Source organism: Acartia tonsa, chromosome 8 (genome assembly GCF_053477335.1).
Source record: "Acartia tonsa isolate MP-2025a chromosome 8, ASM5347733v1, whole genome shotgun sequence".
Taxonomy (NCBI): Eukaryota; Metazoa; Arthropoda; class Copepoda; order Calanoida; family Acartiidae; genus Acartia; species Acartia tonsa.
The window spans coordinates 18,111,682-18,130,817 of record NC_137267.1 but is presented as its reverse complement, the minus strand read 5'-3'; the positions used below and the strand labels follow the sequence as shown (position 1 = coordinate 18,130,817).

At 30.2% G+C, this 19,136-nt stretch overlaps 1 protein-coding gene across 1 annotated transcript in view; it reads right to left on the bottom strand.

Moving 5' to 3' along the window:
- Positions 1 to 19,136, bottom strand: part of LOC145326154 (uncharacterized) — a 190,465-nt gene that overhangs the window by 61,349 nt on the left and 109,980 nt on the right. Inside the window, exon 10 of the mRNA XM_080169300.1 lies at positions 659 to 759. Within this exon, the coding sequence (XP_080025426.1) occupies positions 659 to 759 (101 nt within the window). The remainder of the gene's footprint in view (positions 1 to 658; positions 760 to 19,136) is intronic.

The following is a 19,136-nucleotide window of genomic DNA, read 5'->3' as shown; positions in this document are numbered from 1 at the left end:
ACTAATGTATGGTTATATTGTTTTAGTGCGTTTTTTTCTACAGAAATGTGTCAAAAACTGATTTGTTTTGTTGTTCCTCAACTGTTTTATGATGTTTCATTATTTAGTAGAAAAAATTAGTTAAAAAATAAAATGCTTTTCTGAAATTGTTTTAACCTTATGAAAAATGTTATTCGCTAAATAAATAATATAAAACTTCATATTATTTATAAAAACAAATTTAATAAAGAAGTAATAAACCAAGCAGGTATGACTAAAGCCATTCAAAGTAATTTTTGAAGAAAATATATGATTTTAAGATGCACAACAACAAAAAAATAGTAAAAAAATATTGATTTCCCTTTTAACAAATCATCTATGAAAGGAGGTTTTATATGGAAAAAATCAAAATAAGCCTCCACTAAAATAAAACCAAAGAAATCTAAATTATGTTCCGATTCCTAAACTAGACGAGTACTGATAGAAAAACATTGGATATAGTCCCTTTCGTGACAAGGCCCTTTAAGGGACGTTTCGTCGTATTTTCACAGTATCTTTTGATAGGTTAGAGTTAGGTTAGGTTTGGTGCTAGAAATAAGAGAAATTCTTCTGTGAAAATACGACGAAATGCCCCTTAAAAGGAATTGTCATGAAAGAACTATATTCAATACATTCATACCTGGCGGCCAGATGCAGAGGTGTGTTGCCAGCCATGTCCATCTGGTCCAGATCTAGTCCAGACTCAACCATCTCGTTACCCAACCAGTTCACAATACCATCCTGAAATTAAATAATTGTTAGTAAAGCAAAATGTAATCCAAAATTGATCGTTTTGATCGAAAGAAGGATTAGAACGTTAATAGATGGCTTACAATGTAGAACATCGGTTTAACCGACACTACCGCTAAAACCACTTTCTCCCGCTGAATATCTAACTAAGAAATAATATGAGGAAAGAAGTCGACAAATTGTGTAATGTTTATTTACAGATGAACGTAAGTAAATGCCCTAATCATTAAGCAGATGCGCTACTAAAAAAAAAACAATATTTTATAATGATACCATTTGCTTATAATGACTTTGCCCCTAGCTTTTAGTAGCTTCTCTGTAAACAAAAACAAAATAGGTTTACAATTAAAAATTAAAGTCAGGCGGGTGGACGGACAGACAAGGAAAGTTACAGAAAATCTTCGAAAACAAATATTAAGATCCAAAGCACTATCAAATGCCTTCAGACGCACTGATTGAAATAAAAAGACTATCGGGTTTTAAATATGTAATATGATTAGAATCAGTAATGCCAAAAAAGTAACCATGTCTAAGATTTTAATAGCACAATGAACAATAAATTTATTTAACCCATAATACCGCTAAAAAATCAGTGATGGCATCACAGAAAAAATTGCAAACGAATACGAAAATATTCTTTTTAAATCTTTGAATTAATGATAGCTTAATCTAAACAAATCTAACAATTTGACAAACAAACATTAACAAATATATAGTGACCTATATATAACACCTATATATACAGCTGAAACATAATCGTGTTTAAGTCAAAGAGCTTTTAGGTAATGATTGAATATTTGCTACGATTTATAACTTTTGCAAGAATAATCATTTAGATTTGGAATTGTTTTTAACATGACTTTATTAACAACTAGCGGCTTCGCCTCAAGAGGTTTGATAAAACCAAATTTTCGTAATGTAAAAAGAAAATTTCCTTTGGGGGCGGGAATTTTTTTTTTTTTTTTTTTTGGGGGGGGGTACTCCACCTTACTATTTTAATTTTAAGTTTTAAAAAGAAAAACTTTTTTTTTTTTGGGGGGGGGGGGTATTTTCATTTTTTAGGGGGGTTAGGGTTGTCCCACCCCACAAGAAAATAGTTATAAACCTTCCCGGGACCTATGAAAAGCTACCCTGTAAAGAAAACCCGATCGATTCTACTTTGTATTATAGATTAAATCTATACGAAACCACTATGTAGAAAAGTTATTCATGTACAAACATCTTTAAACAGCATTGCAAAAACACCGTGAAATATTCAAGCATATGATGATTATTGGCAAACGCCAAATGCTGCTGGTTTAATCAGACCAAGAATATTAACGTCCGTTAGAAGCAAAAACTACGACTTTTTAATAATAATAAAAAAAAAATTTCATGCCTTTTTTTGTGTAAATTTAATTTTTTTCTTCTAAGATATAAGCTTGGAGTGGGGGTTTCTTTGGTCAAAAAATATGTTTGAGTAAGAGCATGCTATTAATAATTATAGAGTAACTACACTATTAATAAAATAAAATTGGCAACAGTAAAATTAAATGTAATAAAATTACACACATGAAGTCTACAAAAAAATCAATATGAAATCAATTACATTAAATTCACGAGCTGTAAGGATACAATGAGAGAAAAAAAATATTTTATCTCTTGTATTTATATTCAGGGATCTTATGGGATAAGACAATGGCCGATAAATTTATGTTCATCCCCAATGATAATATACAAAATTATCCCTTCTGTATATTAAAATTAGTGGTTGAAACATTTAAACACTCAACTTAATGAAGCAACCAATCAAAACGCACTTCCCATCAAGTCCCCAAAGTTGTTAAGCTAACGAATAAGAAAACTAGTGTATTTAACAGCCCATTGTCCCGTCTCTCTCTCTGACTCATATTTGTATTATATTACCCTTTTATTTCATTTCAATTTGGTCAATTTTTGTCTACTGCTTTTATGTCATCTTGCAATAATGACAAACATAAGCGGAAGTGATCGCCCAACATGAATTAAAGTTAAAAGCCTGGTTGATGTATAGGTCTTAGAAAGTATGATTAAAAGCATTTTTATACCAATCCGTCAAAAATCACTTATCATACTTTGAAGTAATCTGAAACATGAACTTTAGAAAAAAAAAGTATGAGAACATCTATATAAGCACACCTCAAGAGACTAACGAGGTACTTTCCTTAGTGCATTGTGCCTAATTGCCACAGGATTCAACATTTTTTTACAATTTAGAATTCTAAATTTGACGCTTGCTTCATGAAAATGTTTGGCTTCAATTAAGGGTAAAAATCAACAAAATAAGAATGTACTACAGACTTTCAGATAACGATTGTAGAGTAGCTATGCTTAAATGTAACATAAGTCACCGCTCCAGGTTTGAAGACGATAGAACAATTCTAACAACTAAAGCTGCTAAATTATGTAACAGAAAAGTTTCGTTTTTATTTTAAATATCTGCAAGTACAAGCCAAATAAACATACAGTTATAATGTTATTGTGAAGTAATTATAAAATTTAAATATTTAAATGACTTAAAAATACATAAATATGTTAATATTACGAGGAACTATTTAACTGGTGGTCCCCTGAACCAACAAGAGGACCTCCAACCTCCCAGTTATCTAAATAAATTAAAAATAAGGTGAAAGGGGGGGGAATATTTTTTTTATGCCTAATCCATACGGGGACCGAAACCTAAAATACCCTATCCCTTGGAAGCTACCATGTACTCAATATATCATAACCTAACCTATGGTAAAACACTAACAAATGACCCCCCCCCCCTCCTTATTTCAAATAAGGAGGAAATTTTTCTGTGCTCGACTAGGCACTCTGAGGGAAATCGCCGATGCTTTCAATCCCTGTGGAGCTCACCTAAACCATACGTAACCTAACTTAAATCAAGTTTGTAGAACTCTAACTTAATATAGTTAACGATTTGAAAATTTAATCACAAGAACAAAAACATTTATTTTGGCAAATTTATATAATTATGTGTGAACCGTCAAACAATTACGGACAAACCAACAGACTGAAAATAATTTTTAAAGCAGCTTCGCTCCAAATAATCTATTTCCATATAAAAGAAAGAAAATTAGAATATTTTGTTGTTTAATATACACCGACTTTTAACCCAGGGCAGAGTTGGAATGCGCAGCTTGTTTACAGGAAACACGTGTCCGTCCATACGTCTGTACTGGAGTAAGATACCGATGCTCGCAAATGTATTTATGTTATAAAGGTCCTTTGTAAAAAAAAATGCCTTAATAGCAAAACTGCTCTACAATTAATGTCCCTTTTTTGTTACTGCATCTTGCATAATAGGCATTCGTAAAAAGATAAAATCGAAATCCTATTCTGTTGCACTCTTATTTATGGAAAAGATCTTTCTTGATATTTTATAAAAATAGATTCTGTAGTATAGAATTGCTTAAATTAAGGAAGAGATTTAAAAAGTCTTTTTTTTTTTAAAGATTATTAAATGAGCAGAGCTAGATAGCTATGCTAGAGCCGTGCATTGGGTTGTAGTTTTATTAGAAATCATCAGCCACACAGCTCCAAAATTAACCGAAGCCGCCAAATTTGTATTTTTATTAAAATCTATTCATTGATTTCAATGGCTGAATGCATTTTTACAGTTAAGAAGTCAACGCACTCAGTTTAACTAATTAAAATATGTTACTAAAAAGTTTTAGGAAAAGTATAAGTCGTCGGTGTTCTTACAATGTAAATGACATGTCAGCCATGAATACTTTTATTAATGCCTTACTGTCGATATTAAAAAAGAGCATGTCGACAAAATGTCATCTAGGCCAACTTTGCTTTAATGTCATGCAGATGACATAAATGATGATAATATTAGTTTGTGACGACAGGATGGACTTTGATTGATACCAGGGCTCGGCAGCCGCCCATCAGCCGCAAGACAGCCTCAATGAAATTGTCATATCATAATTGTAAAACTACAGCTGAATGTCTAAACCTAGTCCTAAACTGACATTCCATCTTTTTTGTTGTTGTTTTTTTCGTGCTCATAAGCAGGTTTAAATTTGAGGCTTATGCAAGGTTGAAGTGCGGCTGTCGAGCCCTGATCAAGTATGAGATAGCTGAGGACAATTACAGTCAGACCTTTTTAATATATTCTATATAAAGTCTTAAGTATGGTAAGCTCTTTTAAGCTTGTTTTGAACCGTGAACGTCTAATTGCTTTCAAACTAAAAGACGAGTTAAACATAGAACTAAAGATGCTTTTGGCAGAAGCATTGTCTGTATTATATTGTAAATAGTAAACAAGGATAACAAATTCCCAAGACATCATTTAGAAGTAAAAGAGCTAAAAAGTAATATATGGGCTATGAAACTAGGTTTTTAAAAGTTCAATCAACAATTGAATATAGCTAAAACAATTTTTTGTTGTTCGAAAATGTAATGCAAGGCATTTCACAATTTTGTGGGGGAAAATATTTTTAAACCTTAAAAAAAACATTTTTAAGCACTATAAGGCAAACAGACAGGGTGAGGGAAGTAATACTATATATTACACCCGTTGCATGTTAAAAAAAGTAGCTGACTCATTCATCAAAACTAAATGATAACTAGGACAGACAAATGCACAAAAATAAACAAGGATGGTTTTTATACCTAAACAATGCAACGATAATGGATATATTACTTAACTTTTTGTTATATGAGTTACACTTTAATTTGAATTAATTTTTAAAGGCGGAGTTTTTGTACAATTAGGGTGTATTATTAGTCTATCCGTAACAGATATCAATAATTGTCCTATGGATTTCAAACTCTACAAGGGAAATGAGATATAACTTACAAAATTGAGGAAAATAACACATTATCAAATAAGCAAAAAAACAAATTATTAAAACATCTAAAACCACTCCTTTCCTCATAGTTTACTTGCACGACTTCAGTTGGCACTTGCAGAAGTGATATTGAGTGGAACTGAACACACACCATATCCAACTACAAAAAGCTCAATTTCTGCTTGTAAATATTATCGCAAAATCTTTAACAAAAAAAATCAATGATATGTTCATTGGTGAAAAATGCCAAGTTTTTAGACAAATTCTTAATAGAAACCTAACATTAAAGGGATAACACTCAATAAGCTAAAGAGACATCTCTGGATACAGTTCTGGTGTCCTCCGAGCTGTCTTGAAAAGTGTAGGCTTAAATGTCCGAGAGATTTAAAAGATATTTAGTTTTGTAAAATACTAAATATCTTTTAAATCTCTCGGACATTTAAGCCTACACTTTTCAAGACAGCGTCATTAGTAGCTCTCTATCCAATGAAATTATAGTTTTTTTGGAAATAAAATAAGAATAAAATAGAGATGCCTTAGCAAATTACAAAAGTTATCTCTAGTTTAAGTCTATAATTGAGCTATGACTCGCCCAATCAGTCGCTGGCAGTTAAACATAAAATGCAATGCTAATATGTTTACAGAAAGGCTCGGCAGCCGCAAACGGGCCGCAAAATGGCGCAAATTACTTTCGTTTTGCTGCTTATTATTAATTCTAGATTATATTGTATTAAGAAACGTCTATTTCAAATCGGCTGCCACGCTTTAGTTTAAGTAAAATAGACAGATATCTTCACACAAAAAGATAGATAGATTGATAAGAAAGGATATGTTCCATAATATCTCAGAAATAGTAACAGATCCTTTTTTTTTCAAAAAATTTCTTTGTTTATTTTTATTTTTAGCCTATTATATATATAGAATAATATCTTTAGGCACAATCAAATTAAAAAATTTAAAACTGCCAAAAACGGTCCATTTATAATAAATTATATAAAAAACAAAGTACGACAATATCCATAACTAGTAAAGCTCATGAATATAATTAATGTGAGTAAAAAGAACAGCAAAGCAGATAGAAAGAAAAAAAGACAGATGGACAGACAGACAAAGAATGGCTTCTCTACTAAAAGCAAGGACTATCACATGCCCCCTTCGCCTTTTCCTCCCCTTCTTACCCACCCCTCTTCAATTTTATGAAAAAACAAAATATAATTTAACCTTACTTTAAAAGGTTTCGTGATTTTTTTTTTGTAGAATTGATTGTTAGAATAGCTACCCATGGGTTAAACGAATAGTGAAGAAAAGGGACAGTGATGCATCTTTAAAAGACAGGTTAACATAAGTGAATTATAGAAAATCTTTGCTCCAAACATAAAAATCAAAAGATTTGAGCGCTGATCGCTCACTGAGCAGACAAAATTTTCAAATCAATAATTGAAATTGATTACGCGCGGGATACAAATTCTTTTCAATTCAAAGAAAGAAATAGGAGAGAGTGAAAGCTGCTAGATAAAGAAAGAAAAAGAAAGCAAGAGGGAGAGAGAGAGAGAGAGAGAGAGAGAGAGAGAAGAAAAAACAAGGCAAAATAGGAAAAAAGGCCCATCTCTATTTCAGGAAGAAAAGGGATATTGCCTCATCCAAAAACTTTTTTTGAAGATTAATGCACAATACAGGGTTAAGACAATAATAGATAAATTAGGCTTTCGTCCTGGGACGTCAAAGCTTTATTTTGAATGGGGTAAAATTCGAGGTTTTCCAACGTTCAGGGGGGGGGGGGGGGTGTGGAGGTTAAAACTCCCACCCTTGGACGTCCCTAACTTCTTTAGTATGAAATTCTGCCTTTCGTAAAATGTAAAAAACCTTTATAGAAATCTTTTTTTTCTTATATTTGTGAAATCTCCATTCTATTGTTTAGTGTCAAATTTGTTAGACCATCAATCAACATGAATATACACATTAGAGGGTTTAAAAATTGTAAACTTTTTCAAATAATTCGAATTTAATTGTAGTAAAAAAATCATGTATAAAATGAAGTTTAAATTTTCAACCTTTTTTAAACATAAAATTTTTATTACTCTAAATGAGGAATTGTACTCAAATTCTTTTTATTAGAATGTTTATGGTCATATATGTACAGGAATATAAAAGAATAAGACAATGGCCGATAAATTGATGTACATCCCCAATGATGATACACAAAATTACCCCTTCTGTAGATGGACATTCGTGGTTGAAATGTTTGAACACTTAACATTAACCAACCAATTAAAATTTACTAAAGTCTCCAAAGTTGTTAAGCCAACGAATAAAAAAACGTTAATACTAAAGTTTGGGGACTAGTGTAGTAAACAGCCCATTCTCCCCTCTCTCTCTCTCTCTCTGATATTTGTAACTACAGCAAGCATAAAACCATTTAATTTAAAGAAACTTTTGCAACCGTCTACCATACTAGACATTTACAGTTAAGTAAGATATAGGAAAATAAAGTAAAAAATAGATATGTGAAAAATAAGATACATATAAAAAAAGAAAGGGTTAATGGAGAAATAATGATAGATGAAAAGAAATATGAAATAAAATATAGAAGAAAAAGTTTATAGATGATAGATTAGACAGATGGGCTAAAAAATATTAGATAAAAAGAAAGATAAAGTGAAATACGTGCAGAAAAAAAAAGAATGAAAAACTAGTTCCACCCAAAGGCAAGTTCGTGTCTTCAACAAAAGAAATCTATAACAGAAATCATTTTGGAAAGCGTAGCATTTGTACAATTTGCAATTAAAATAAGGGAATTCCTGACAGTGCAGTGACTTCTTACACCGAGAATATACGCAATATACGCTCTTTGTCTATACAGTTTTACTCTTCTTTTTAAATTTTGTAGAACTCGAAAAAAAATATACACTGTACAAAATCGGTATCGGAATTTGCCAAACTGCCTGTCTTCAGGGAGGAAGGTGATAGTTGGGGGAGGAGGGGAATAAACTGCAGGTTTATTCCTAAGCTGCAACCAACTTTTAATTTGAGCCATACCCAGGTTATCATTCGTATAGGTGGAAAGTTTTTTTCGTATATCATTTTGTTTACGATAGTATATATGGTCTTACTCTAAAATTGTATCAATTTTGTTATACTATAGTATAGAAAATATGTTGATTCTACGAAAGTACACCATCGTTATGCAATAATTCTTACGAGAGTACGAGAAATTTTGTTAGTACTAGAGACATATATTATATACGAAAACCATTTTTCGTCCGTGATCCAGTTGGTTAAAAAATTAGTACGAGGAGGTAAAAATTAATACAAATAAAAGTTAGTACGAGGCGGTAAAAATTATTATGAATAAAAATTAGTACGAAGCGCAAAAAATGTATACAAAATATTAAACAGAAAAAAATTAGGACCCCTTGCAAATTTCATACGACGTTTCAATAATTGGTACGAAGCGACGCAAATGTAAGCCCAAATTGTATTTTGTAATTTACTTGTGATACCAGTTTGAACAGAATTAAATTTCCTTAACAAATATTTTTGAGTTCAGGGATACATTTCCATGTGATTAACTCTGTTTTAGCATAATAAGAGTCCTTAGATTATTATCATCCTTTACTTCCTAATTAGAAATAGGGTGAGGATATTCATTTTTCAACTCTATCATGGCTTTACATTACTCTTGACTAGATTTGATTGACTTGTCTCTATAGTTTAAATTTTGTAATTATTAAAATCAAAATATTGAAAAATATTGAAAAAAAAGCAATTAAAAGGAAAACAAATTTAAATAAGATTTACTTCTTGCATTTTTAAACAACCATACATATATTAAAACCCCAAAAAAATAAAGTTTTTCTAAAAAGTAAGAGACATTTAGCGGCAAAAATTTTAACTATATAAGGTAGAAAATTGTTAAAATTCATTTGAAATGTGCATTGTAAAAGGAATAAAAGCCAGCTCGCCAAATTTTATACACAGGGAGGGAGGGGACATTGGGCTGTTTTTTACACTGCTCCCCAAAGTCTTAGTATTGTTTGTTTGCTTAACAACTTTGGGTACTTTTATTGAATTTTCATTGGATGGTTCACAACTTGAATATCATTTATTTGATAGTTTGTTCTTCCAGTAGGAGGGGAGGGGTGGGGTAAAGTGGGTGGATAAGAGCGTTTGTTCTTTTAGCCAGCTACAAGTTTCACTTTATTAAAGTACATAATAATCTGGTGTGAAATCCATTTAATAATAATCCATTATATAATACTAGCGGCTATGCCCCTAGAATCTTGTGGCTCTGTATTTAAAGGGGAGAGAAAAAGCCTAAAACCTTCCCAAGACTTAAAATAGAATACCCTAAAACCAATCCACGACTTAAAATTAAATAGCCTAAAACCAATCCACGACTTAAAATAAAATAGCCTAAAACCATCACAAGACAAATATTAGGCCTACCTGAAATAGAAAGCCTAATCGGTTTAGCAGTTATTGAGATCTTAAGCTTCAGAACATAAAACTTTACTACTTTATATAATAGAATTATTCTTTTATATTTCTCTATGTATATCTTTTGTAAAGCGAGTCTTTTATATAATTAGTGTCAGTCCATCCGTCCGTCCGTACGTAACGGGTAGCTTTTTTTACGTTAATTTAGGCAAGTTATAATAGTCCTATTGATTTTGAACTTTTCAAGATGATACCTGCAATAGTAAGATACGATTTAGAAAGCGTAGCAACTCTATAATCGTTACCAGAATGTCCGTATGTCCATTTTAAACATTGTGATTTTTAACTTTTTTAACGACAAATATTTATGTGATATAATCATCAGATAGATCTGATTTTTGGAGTACTGATTCCTATTACAACAAGGTACCAAGATTTCAAGCATAGCAATTCTGTAATAAAGTCCTAAAAATGCCAGTATGTCCTTAAACTGAATTCTGTATTTTAAGAAGTTTTGCAACAAATATACATATATTTTTTTCAAAACTTTTATATTTCTATTTTGTAAATAAAGTTCTGACAATCTATAAGAGTTAATGTTCGTCTGTCCTACCGTTTCAGAGCTTAGCTTTTATGGCTGTTTTTATCCTTGTTATTAGTCACTTGCAGCTTTCCCCCTTTTAGTGTAATAAGGAGACAGACAAAGAGCCTTTACCATCTAGGGGCTTAAATCTAAAAATAAGTTAGCATAAAACCATCACAGGACCTATGTGAACCTTCCCTTAAAAGGAGAATTCAATCAGTTCAGTAGTCTATGAAATCTTAAGCTTTAGACAAAAAAAATAGTTACTACTTTAATTAAGAGGATTAAGAGGCTTTCCAGGTTGTTCTTAGTATAGGTAGAATTTTTTTGTATTATAAAAATTATACAAAACATAAGTAAGTACTATTGTATTATTTTTTTTGTAATTTTGTACAGTCCATTTTTGTACTTAGAAAAAACCTAGAAACAAAAATAAAATTGTAGAGTTAGACAATATTTTTTTCAAAAAAAAGTAAAGTTTTTCTTAAAAGTGTGAGACACCCAGCAGCAAAAATTTGAATTTTTTTTGTATTATGAAAATTATACAAAATATACAAAAGTACTATTGTATTATTTTTTTGTAATTTTGTACTGTCCTTTTTTTGGCTAAGTCCCTTAATCTTTTTCTTGTACATGTATCAATTTTGTCTACACTTTTATGTTTTTTTTTATTAAGTAACATATTTAATTTTTGTATTTTTGTACACTTTTTCAATGATCAGTCCCAAAATTTTTTACTTAAAAAAAAATTTGTACTTATAAATAAAATTAAAATTGTAGAATTAGACAATTTTTTAGTCAAATTCTAAATTTTTTTTTATATTCAAAAAATGTCCTCAGTTTTGGAACTTATCAAAATTTAGGTTATTGTATATTTTTGGTTGTCCAATTGTATACATTTTTAAAATTTTGGTAGAGTCAAAAAATTGGAACTTAGAAAATATTTTTGAATATACTATCATACAAAAAAATTTTTACAATAAATACTATGTTCATTTTTAGGCAAAGTCCTAAAATTTGGACTTAGCCAAATTTCCAAAACTTTGTACTATTGTATAAAAAATAAATACAATAAGTATGAAAGAAAAAACTCTTTTAAATCCACAAATTATAACCTAATTATTTTTGTTACTTTAGTATACATATTGAAATATTCAGTAAAGTAAAAAATGTTTGGACTCTGCCAAATTTTTGAAATTAATACTATTGTACAAAAAATGAATACAAGATATACAATCAGGAAAATGGTATTAGTACAAAAATAAAAAAAAAGTGTACAACATATACAAAAAAAATATACTAATTAATAAAAAAAAAACAGAAAAGTACTATTGTATACAAAATTGATACAACATGTACAAGGGGACTTTGCCAAAAAAAATTTACTGTACAAAATTTTAAAAAAAATGATACAATAGTACTTTTGTATGTTTTGTACAATTTTTATAATACAAAATAAAAATTCTACCTATACTAAGAACAACCTGGGTAACAGCACAGCAGTTCAAGTGATCTTTGAAAGCACACCGGTAAAAAAAATATCCAATTATCATGACATTTAGGATTATTAAAAGGAAAATTTAAAAATGAAAACTTATGTTTTTAGATTTTTAAATTCATTTTTGTGTGCATACACTTCCGTATATTATCATAATTCACTAAAGACAGCGCTTACACCCTACACACAGTGCCTTCGAAGGTGCTTTGACTTTAGTGTCAGAACCTAAATTGGGACATAGTGCATTTCATTATTCTAGGTTAGGTAACTTCATTTCACTTTTCAATAAAATCTAAAATGCAGCGGTTTTTGAGAAAATTAGATTTAAAAATTTCAAGTTCAATTTTCACCCACTAGGAGTTACCGCATAATCATGACAAGAAAAGCAAAGATTATTTATTTAAAATTTTGAACAACTTTGCTTTTATAAAGTCAGTCATAAAACCTCTCTTTATATGATTTATTTAAGGCTGAATTTCCGTGACCTTAGCAAAGCAATTGATAAAAATGGCCATTAATTAACTCACTTCAGGAATGGTTTTATGACTGACTTTATAAAAGCAAAGTTGTTCAAAATTTTAAATAAATAATCTTTGCTTTTCTTGACATGATTATGCGGTAACTCCTAGTGGGTGAAAATTAAACTTGAAATTTTCAAATTTAATTTTCTGAAAAACCGCTGCATTTTAGATTTTATTGAAAAGTGAAATGAAGTTACCTAACCTAGGGTAATGAAATGCACTATGTCCCAATTTAGGTTCTGACACAAAAGTCAAAGCACCTTCATTTGCACTGTGTACAAAGTTGCACTACTATTTTGAGTTCTGATAATTCCCCCTTTTAAATAAATTCAAAACAGAGGGGGGTTCGATTGTTTATTTCTTTCGGTCAGGTTAGGTACGCAGGTTTTAAGCCCCCCCCCCCCCCCTCCAACAGGAGAAAGGCAGAGAGAAAAACTAACCTGTTTCCCTACATTTTCAATTTATCTAAAAAAACAATGAGAAGGTGTTACCAGAGCTTAACAGGAACTTAATTTGAAGCCACCCAAAACAAACCACAGCAAATAAATAAAAGTAATCAAATTCTTACTGTTGTAATCTATAACACAAAGTAGCCTGATGTCTTTCCGTCTGTCTGTCCCTCCGTCCCTTAGGATCTCGGTAACCAATGATTCTACTCTTCAGGGAATATATCAACTGGTCCTGTGGTGGTGGTTTTAATCTATTTTCATGGGATTGGAAAAACCCCAAATTCCCCCCCCCCAAAAAAAAAAAAATTCCCCCTCATTATATTTTTTCTTAGGGAGTTGTGTGGAGTTACTTATTTCTTTTTTTTTTAATTACCTCTTGGGACAAATGTAAAAATTCGCGGAACTTAATGAACACTCTTCACATGCATGCATGTGTCCACCGTTCTGCAAATTCTTTTTTTATATTTTACATTTTCCCTTTCTCTTTTTATCCTACTATTATTAAAGATGGTCACATATACAATTTACAGATATCGATAACTTATTTTTCAGTATGGCTTCGAAACCGATTAATATCTGCTGGATTAAAACCAGTTACCATACTGAAAAATCATTTAAAGCATCGTAAAACAGAAAATTTTCCATAAATGATAAAATAGAAACTATAAGATTAGTACCAATTTTGTTAGAAAAAGCTGTCTACAATACGATGCAATGTATTATTCATGCAGGACGGGAGGAGAAAATGGACTAGTAATTATACTAGTATCCAAAATTTTATAATCACGTTCTCTAATTTGCTTAAAACTCTTAATTAACCTTGATTGGTTGGTTCAAACTAGAATTTTCTAAACTTCCATATATTTTTATATTACTTCTTTAAAAATAAACAAAATATGAAACACCTAAAAATCTTTGTGTTTGAAAATTTTATTTAGATTTTTTGACATTTTAACTTTACTTTAGAAATAAAATTATAGTATTTTATTCAAAGAAAAACTTATTTTTATGTAGCTGAAGTTAACAACAATAAATTAAATTTTGGTATTGACAAAGCAATTAAAATTACTTTTAGAGATTTGAATGCACAATGAACAAAAGTGTAAAAGCAAGCGTGTGGCCACCATTTAAAATCTGCTGAAAATCTGTAATTTTCGTATATTTTTATCTTGTTAATGGAAAAGTGCAAAATGTTAAATTTGCACGAGTGCCCAGGAAGGGAAATGGTAATGTAAAAAATAATAAGAAGTCTATGCCTATTTTAATTTAAACTAATCATTTTACTTTCACTAACAGAAAAAAAACCCACACATTAGATATTTCCTGAAAATTTTACGAAAAAATAATATTGAAGATACGCAACCTATTATTCCTAATCAAAAATATTATTACCTTTTTTAAATGAAAGTAATTCAATCCCTCATAAAAGATATTGTTACGGGGGGTTAAGCCAAGTTAAACACCCACCCTTTTCTTCAACTTCCTTAATGCTGGAAATACAAATATTGTATTTGTTTTGCAGAATAAAATTACTCTCTAGAGAGTACCCTCTTTCCTTATCTCATTATTTTCAAATGTTGGTTGCTCAGCAACTATTTAGCTAATTCACAACCGGACAAGTAAATTTCGAGATCATTAGATACAAATTTTACTATCATGTGATCTTACAGGGTAATTTTACAGATGTACTTCATTTCATCATCAATTGCCTTATCCCTTTAAATCCCTGAAAAAATACTTGAAAAGATTTAACTAATACATTCAATATAATGATTCTATTTCTTATTCCCAAAACGAAAAGAATAATAAATTCTTTAATAAAAAGTTATGATCAAAGACTTGAATAATAATCTGATTACAATTTTAAATCAAATTAAAGCAATTAATAGAAATAAAACACAGAATTGAAAGGGACATTGAACTATAAAATTACAATGGTCCAAAAAGTTTTCTAATTCGTTGGCTTAATAACATTGGATATCTTTATAAAATCAATATTACGTGGTATAAACTAGCAGAGTCCAATTTTCACACCATGGCACCAATAATATAATATCAAGGTACAGAAGGGGGTAACTTTGTTTATCATAATTAGGGATGTACATTTTGGAAAAACGGAAGACTAAAGCTATAAAAAATTATTAGAGTGGAGGGTAAATTTTCTACGGGCAATTTATCTTGGGTCATTGGAAAAACCCGAGAAGAAAAAAGCCTCCTGGGACCTATAAGAAGCTTCACTTTAAAGGAAAGAAATATCAGGCGAGCAGTTAGAGAAATCTTTTGGTACAGACACAAACAGACCAACATTCTAATACTTTCAAGTCTAGACAGAAATGAAAAGTATATGAAAGGGAAGTACATAAGTGCGGGTCAGTCAGTCAGTAACTATGGAATAGAGAGTTTCAAAATACCTTTATATGCTAAATCCTTCAACATAAAGGATAGGACAACAATTTTTCTAAACAATCTTATTAAAAAAATTTCAATTTTAGTGCATTCTTTCTACTTAAAAAAAAATTTATAACTTTATCTTAATGTATGTTTTAAGTTGTTTTTTATTTTGTTTTAAAATTTAAGAAATGTAATTTATGCGAATACACTTAAAAACTAAAATCTTGTCTGAATTAAAATTTCATATATGACATTATCTGGTGGTAAAAATTTAAACTACATAATATTTATGTTTTGAATCTCGTTGGCTAGATATATACATATACTTTCACAATAATTAAAAAGTGGGTAATATTTTAAGCACTCTACTACATAGACAGTTTGTGATATGCACATTTTTTTCTTAGGCTAAATGTTGCCCATATAAGGAAACCAAATTGCTCAAATCATAGATAAATGAAATGTAATTTAGTAAAATAAGTAAAATGCTTTAATATTTCTTTCAAAATCGTTTTATTTCTTTACTTTCAAGAAATAGACTTAATTTGTAAAACAAAAGAGACTGTAAACATTATTCCACTACTAAGGTATACTGTCACAAGTTCATGACCCTATCAAAGTCTCCTATTACGTAAAGTAGTAAGATTTTTTTTCTGATTTCAATAATAAGGAAGCTTCACATAGGTCCTGATATGTGTAATGCTATTAAATTATTCTAATTATGCCTTGAGATGGCTTTCAGTTATTTTTTCTTCCCCTCCTACCCCCTTGAATACAGAGCGCCTAGATGCTAAGGGCGCAGCTGTAGTGTTAAGTAAAGGATTTACCTTTAATAATTATAAAATAAGTCACCTAACTGGAATATTAAAATATTAGGAAACTAGCAGCTACGCCCCTAGAAGCCTCTAGGGGCACTGGTAGGAGGGGGATAAGTCGACCTCATCATATTTTAAATTTGAGTTTTAAAAGAGTTTTAAAAAATATTTTTTGGGGGGAGGGTAGTGAAGACACCCTCTCCAAAAATAGTTTAAAACCTTCCCAGGACCTATAAGAAGCTTCGCTGTAAAGGAGAACAATATCGGTTCAGGGGTTAGCGAAATCCTTCGAGACAGACAAAAACGCTTACTACTTTATTTATTAGGATAAGCATTTTTTAAACCAGCAAAAAAATGCTGTGGGTTAAGAAAAGAAAATTAAACTATGTTTTTTGAAAACATCCCCCTTTTTACCGATCCATTTATTCCATTATGAAAAAGGAAATAAAAAGAGAGAGAATGGTTATATTTTGAAGGATCTAAAAGAGATATAGAATTGAAAGGCTGTTATTTGCTAAATGTGGTGTGTATCTACTTCCCCACATGAATATCAAATAACCAAAACCGTAAACTTTTATTTAAGCAAAAATTAATCTTACCCTTATTCTTCTTGGCTTTCCAATTATCATTAAAAACATTTTTTAATTTTTAGTAATTGTTGTGATTATCAGATCCTTATAATGAAGTGACAGGATCTTTGTTTGTCTGTCTGTTTGTACTGAAGGATATCGCTAACCACTGAACCTATATGGTTCTCAGCTCTTTTACAGGGTAGCTCTTCATAGGTCCTGGGTAGAATTGTAAATATTTTGGGATGGGTGCCACCACCCTCGAAATTGAAATTGCCCTAGAAAAATTACCAACCAAGTATTTTTTTAAAAAAACTAAAATAAGATATGGGGTAGGAGTCCAATTCAACTCGTTAGAGACCTCTAGAGGCGTAACCGCTATTAATATGATAATGTAATAATATGCGGTAGTGAAAACACACTGCTAAATGCTTAAGTCCAAAACTTTCAGTCATATATAGAGGACTGTGAACAAGATTCTAAAAGTTTTTCTTTCCATGGCGAGATTTTAATAAAGTTTTATTAGAAGAGGAGTTTTTCTTAATTTAAGGTGTGTACGTTAGTGGTGTGTATCTATGTTAATATAATTTGTAAAATAAGATGTTAAAATCATTATTTAATAAACTTATTAAATGGTAAAAGAATTACATTAATACATATGTCATCCTACATTTTTTGCAATTTTCACTGAATGAATATTATTTTTTTTTTGTTAAAACAAACAATATTTATTTCTCCATTATTTGTTGAGATCGTTAAAATTTTTCTGCTATGGATTTTATCATTCTTGTAATTCTATTTTTCCTTGAAACTTATAAAAGAAACATTTTTGCTATAATTGTAATCATTTATTTTTAAGAAAAATTATCCGTAATCGAAGTAAATCACATATACATACGTACATATCATCTACATTTTTTCTTTCGCAGTTTAACTTTAAAATCATAATGTGTTATCACTATTGTAAGCTTTTTTCATTTTATATAGTAAAACAACGTTGTTTTTTTCATCGTTAACCTAAAGTTTTATGCTTTTGCAATATCCAAAAGATACTTTTTTTATGATTTTTGCAATATATTTTTTCATATATTTATTTTTAACTATAATTATCTAAAAGTTGGTATTGCTGACATATTAACGATTTTTTTAATTGAACCAACATAAATCATTACTATTCAATATTTATATCTACAAATAATGCTATTTTATTGATGCAGTTTTACATTTTTCATTAAAGTTTTAAAATATCATTAATATAAAAAAAATATATTTTAGTAAATAATGAAAGTATTAAAAAAATATCCAAAAATGAAATTTTGTAAACCAGAAGCATAAATTATGCATTAATGGGAGTAGCCCCGTAATTTAAAATAGATTCTGAGCTGAGCCCTACCCCATGCGGGGCTCTGACCCAAATAGAGCTGGCGTTATCATAAAACTACCAAACAGTAGGTTAAGTGTATGTGTTACTTTATAAGATCTACTAGAGGCTACGCCACTAGAGGCCTCTATGTTTGTAGTTTCAAAAAGTTTTTTTTATGGGGGGGGTCATTTTTTTCTAAAGGCGATTTCTCTTAGAAGAGTAGTGGTACCCTCTCCCAAAATAGTTATAAACCATCCAAACACCTATGAGAAACTACCCTGTAAAGGAGAACTATATCAGTTCAGTGGTTGGTGAGATTTTTCGCAACAGAAATAAAAAGGCTAACTACTTTACGTATATCAGAGGATAAAACAATTTTCCAAGACAGCAATGGCTCAAACAAGGTTTTATACTATTATCAGAAAAAACTAACTCAATGGGGTCTAAGTAAAGAAGCCACAAATCAGTCCGACTGTTTCCGAGATCTTTTGGAACACACTTCCTCATTTATTTACGGAAATGATGGCACAATTTGTGCATATTAATGATTGAATTTCTAACTAATTTATGCCACGGAAGTCTTGTAAACATAATAGCATATCTTTCTCAAGGTATTCTTACAATATCGCAGATTTTTCAATATTTAGCTTTATGTGTAACTATTGCTTTAAACAACCTTCGATCATGCAGATACAAGTCGCAGCTGTGTAAAACAACTGCCACTATTATAGCCGTCTAAAGTGTAATCTAACCAGGACATTTTTACAGTCGAGACTAACAGGGATCAAAAGGAATAAGACAATGGCCCATAAATTATTGTAAATCTCCACTGAAAAAATTTAAAAAATTATCCTTCCAGTGATTAGAATTAGTTGATAAAACTATTGAACACTTAACTTAATGAAACAACCAATCAAAA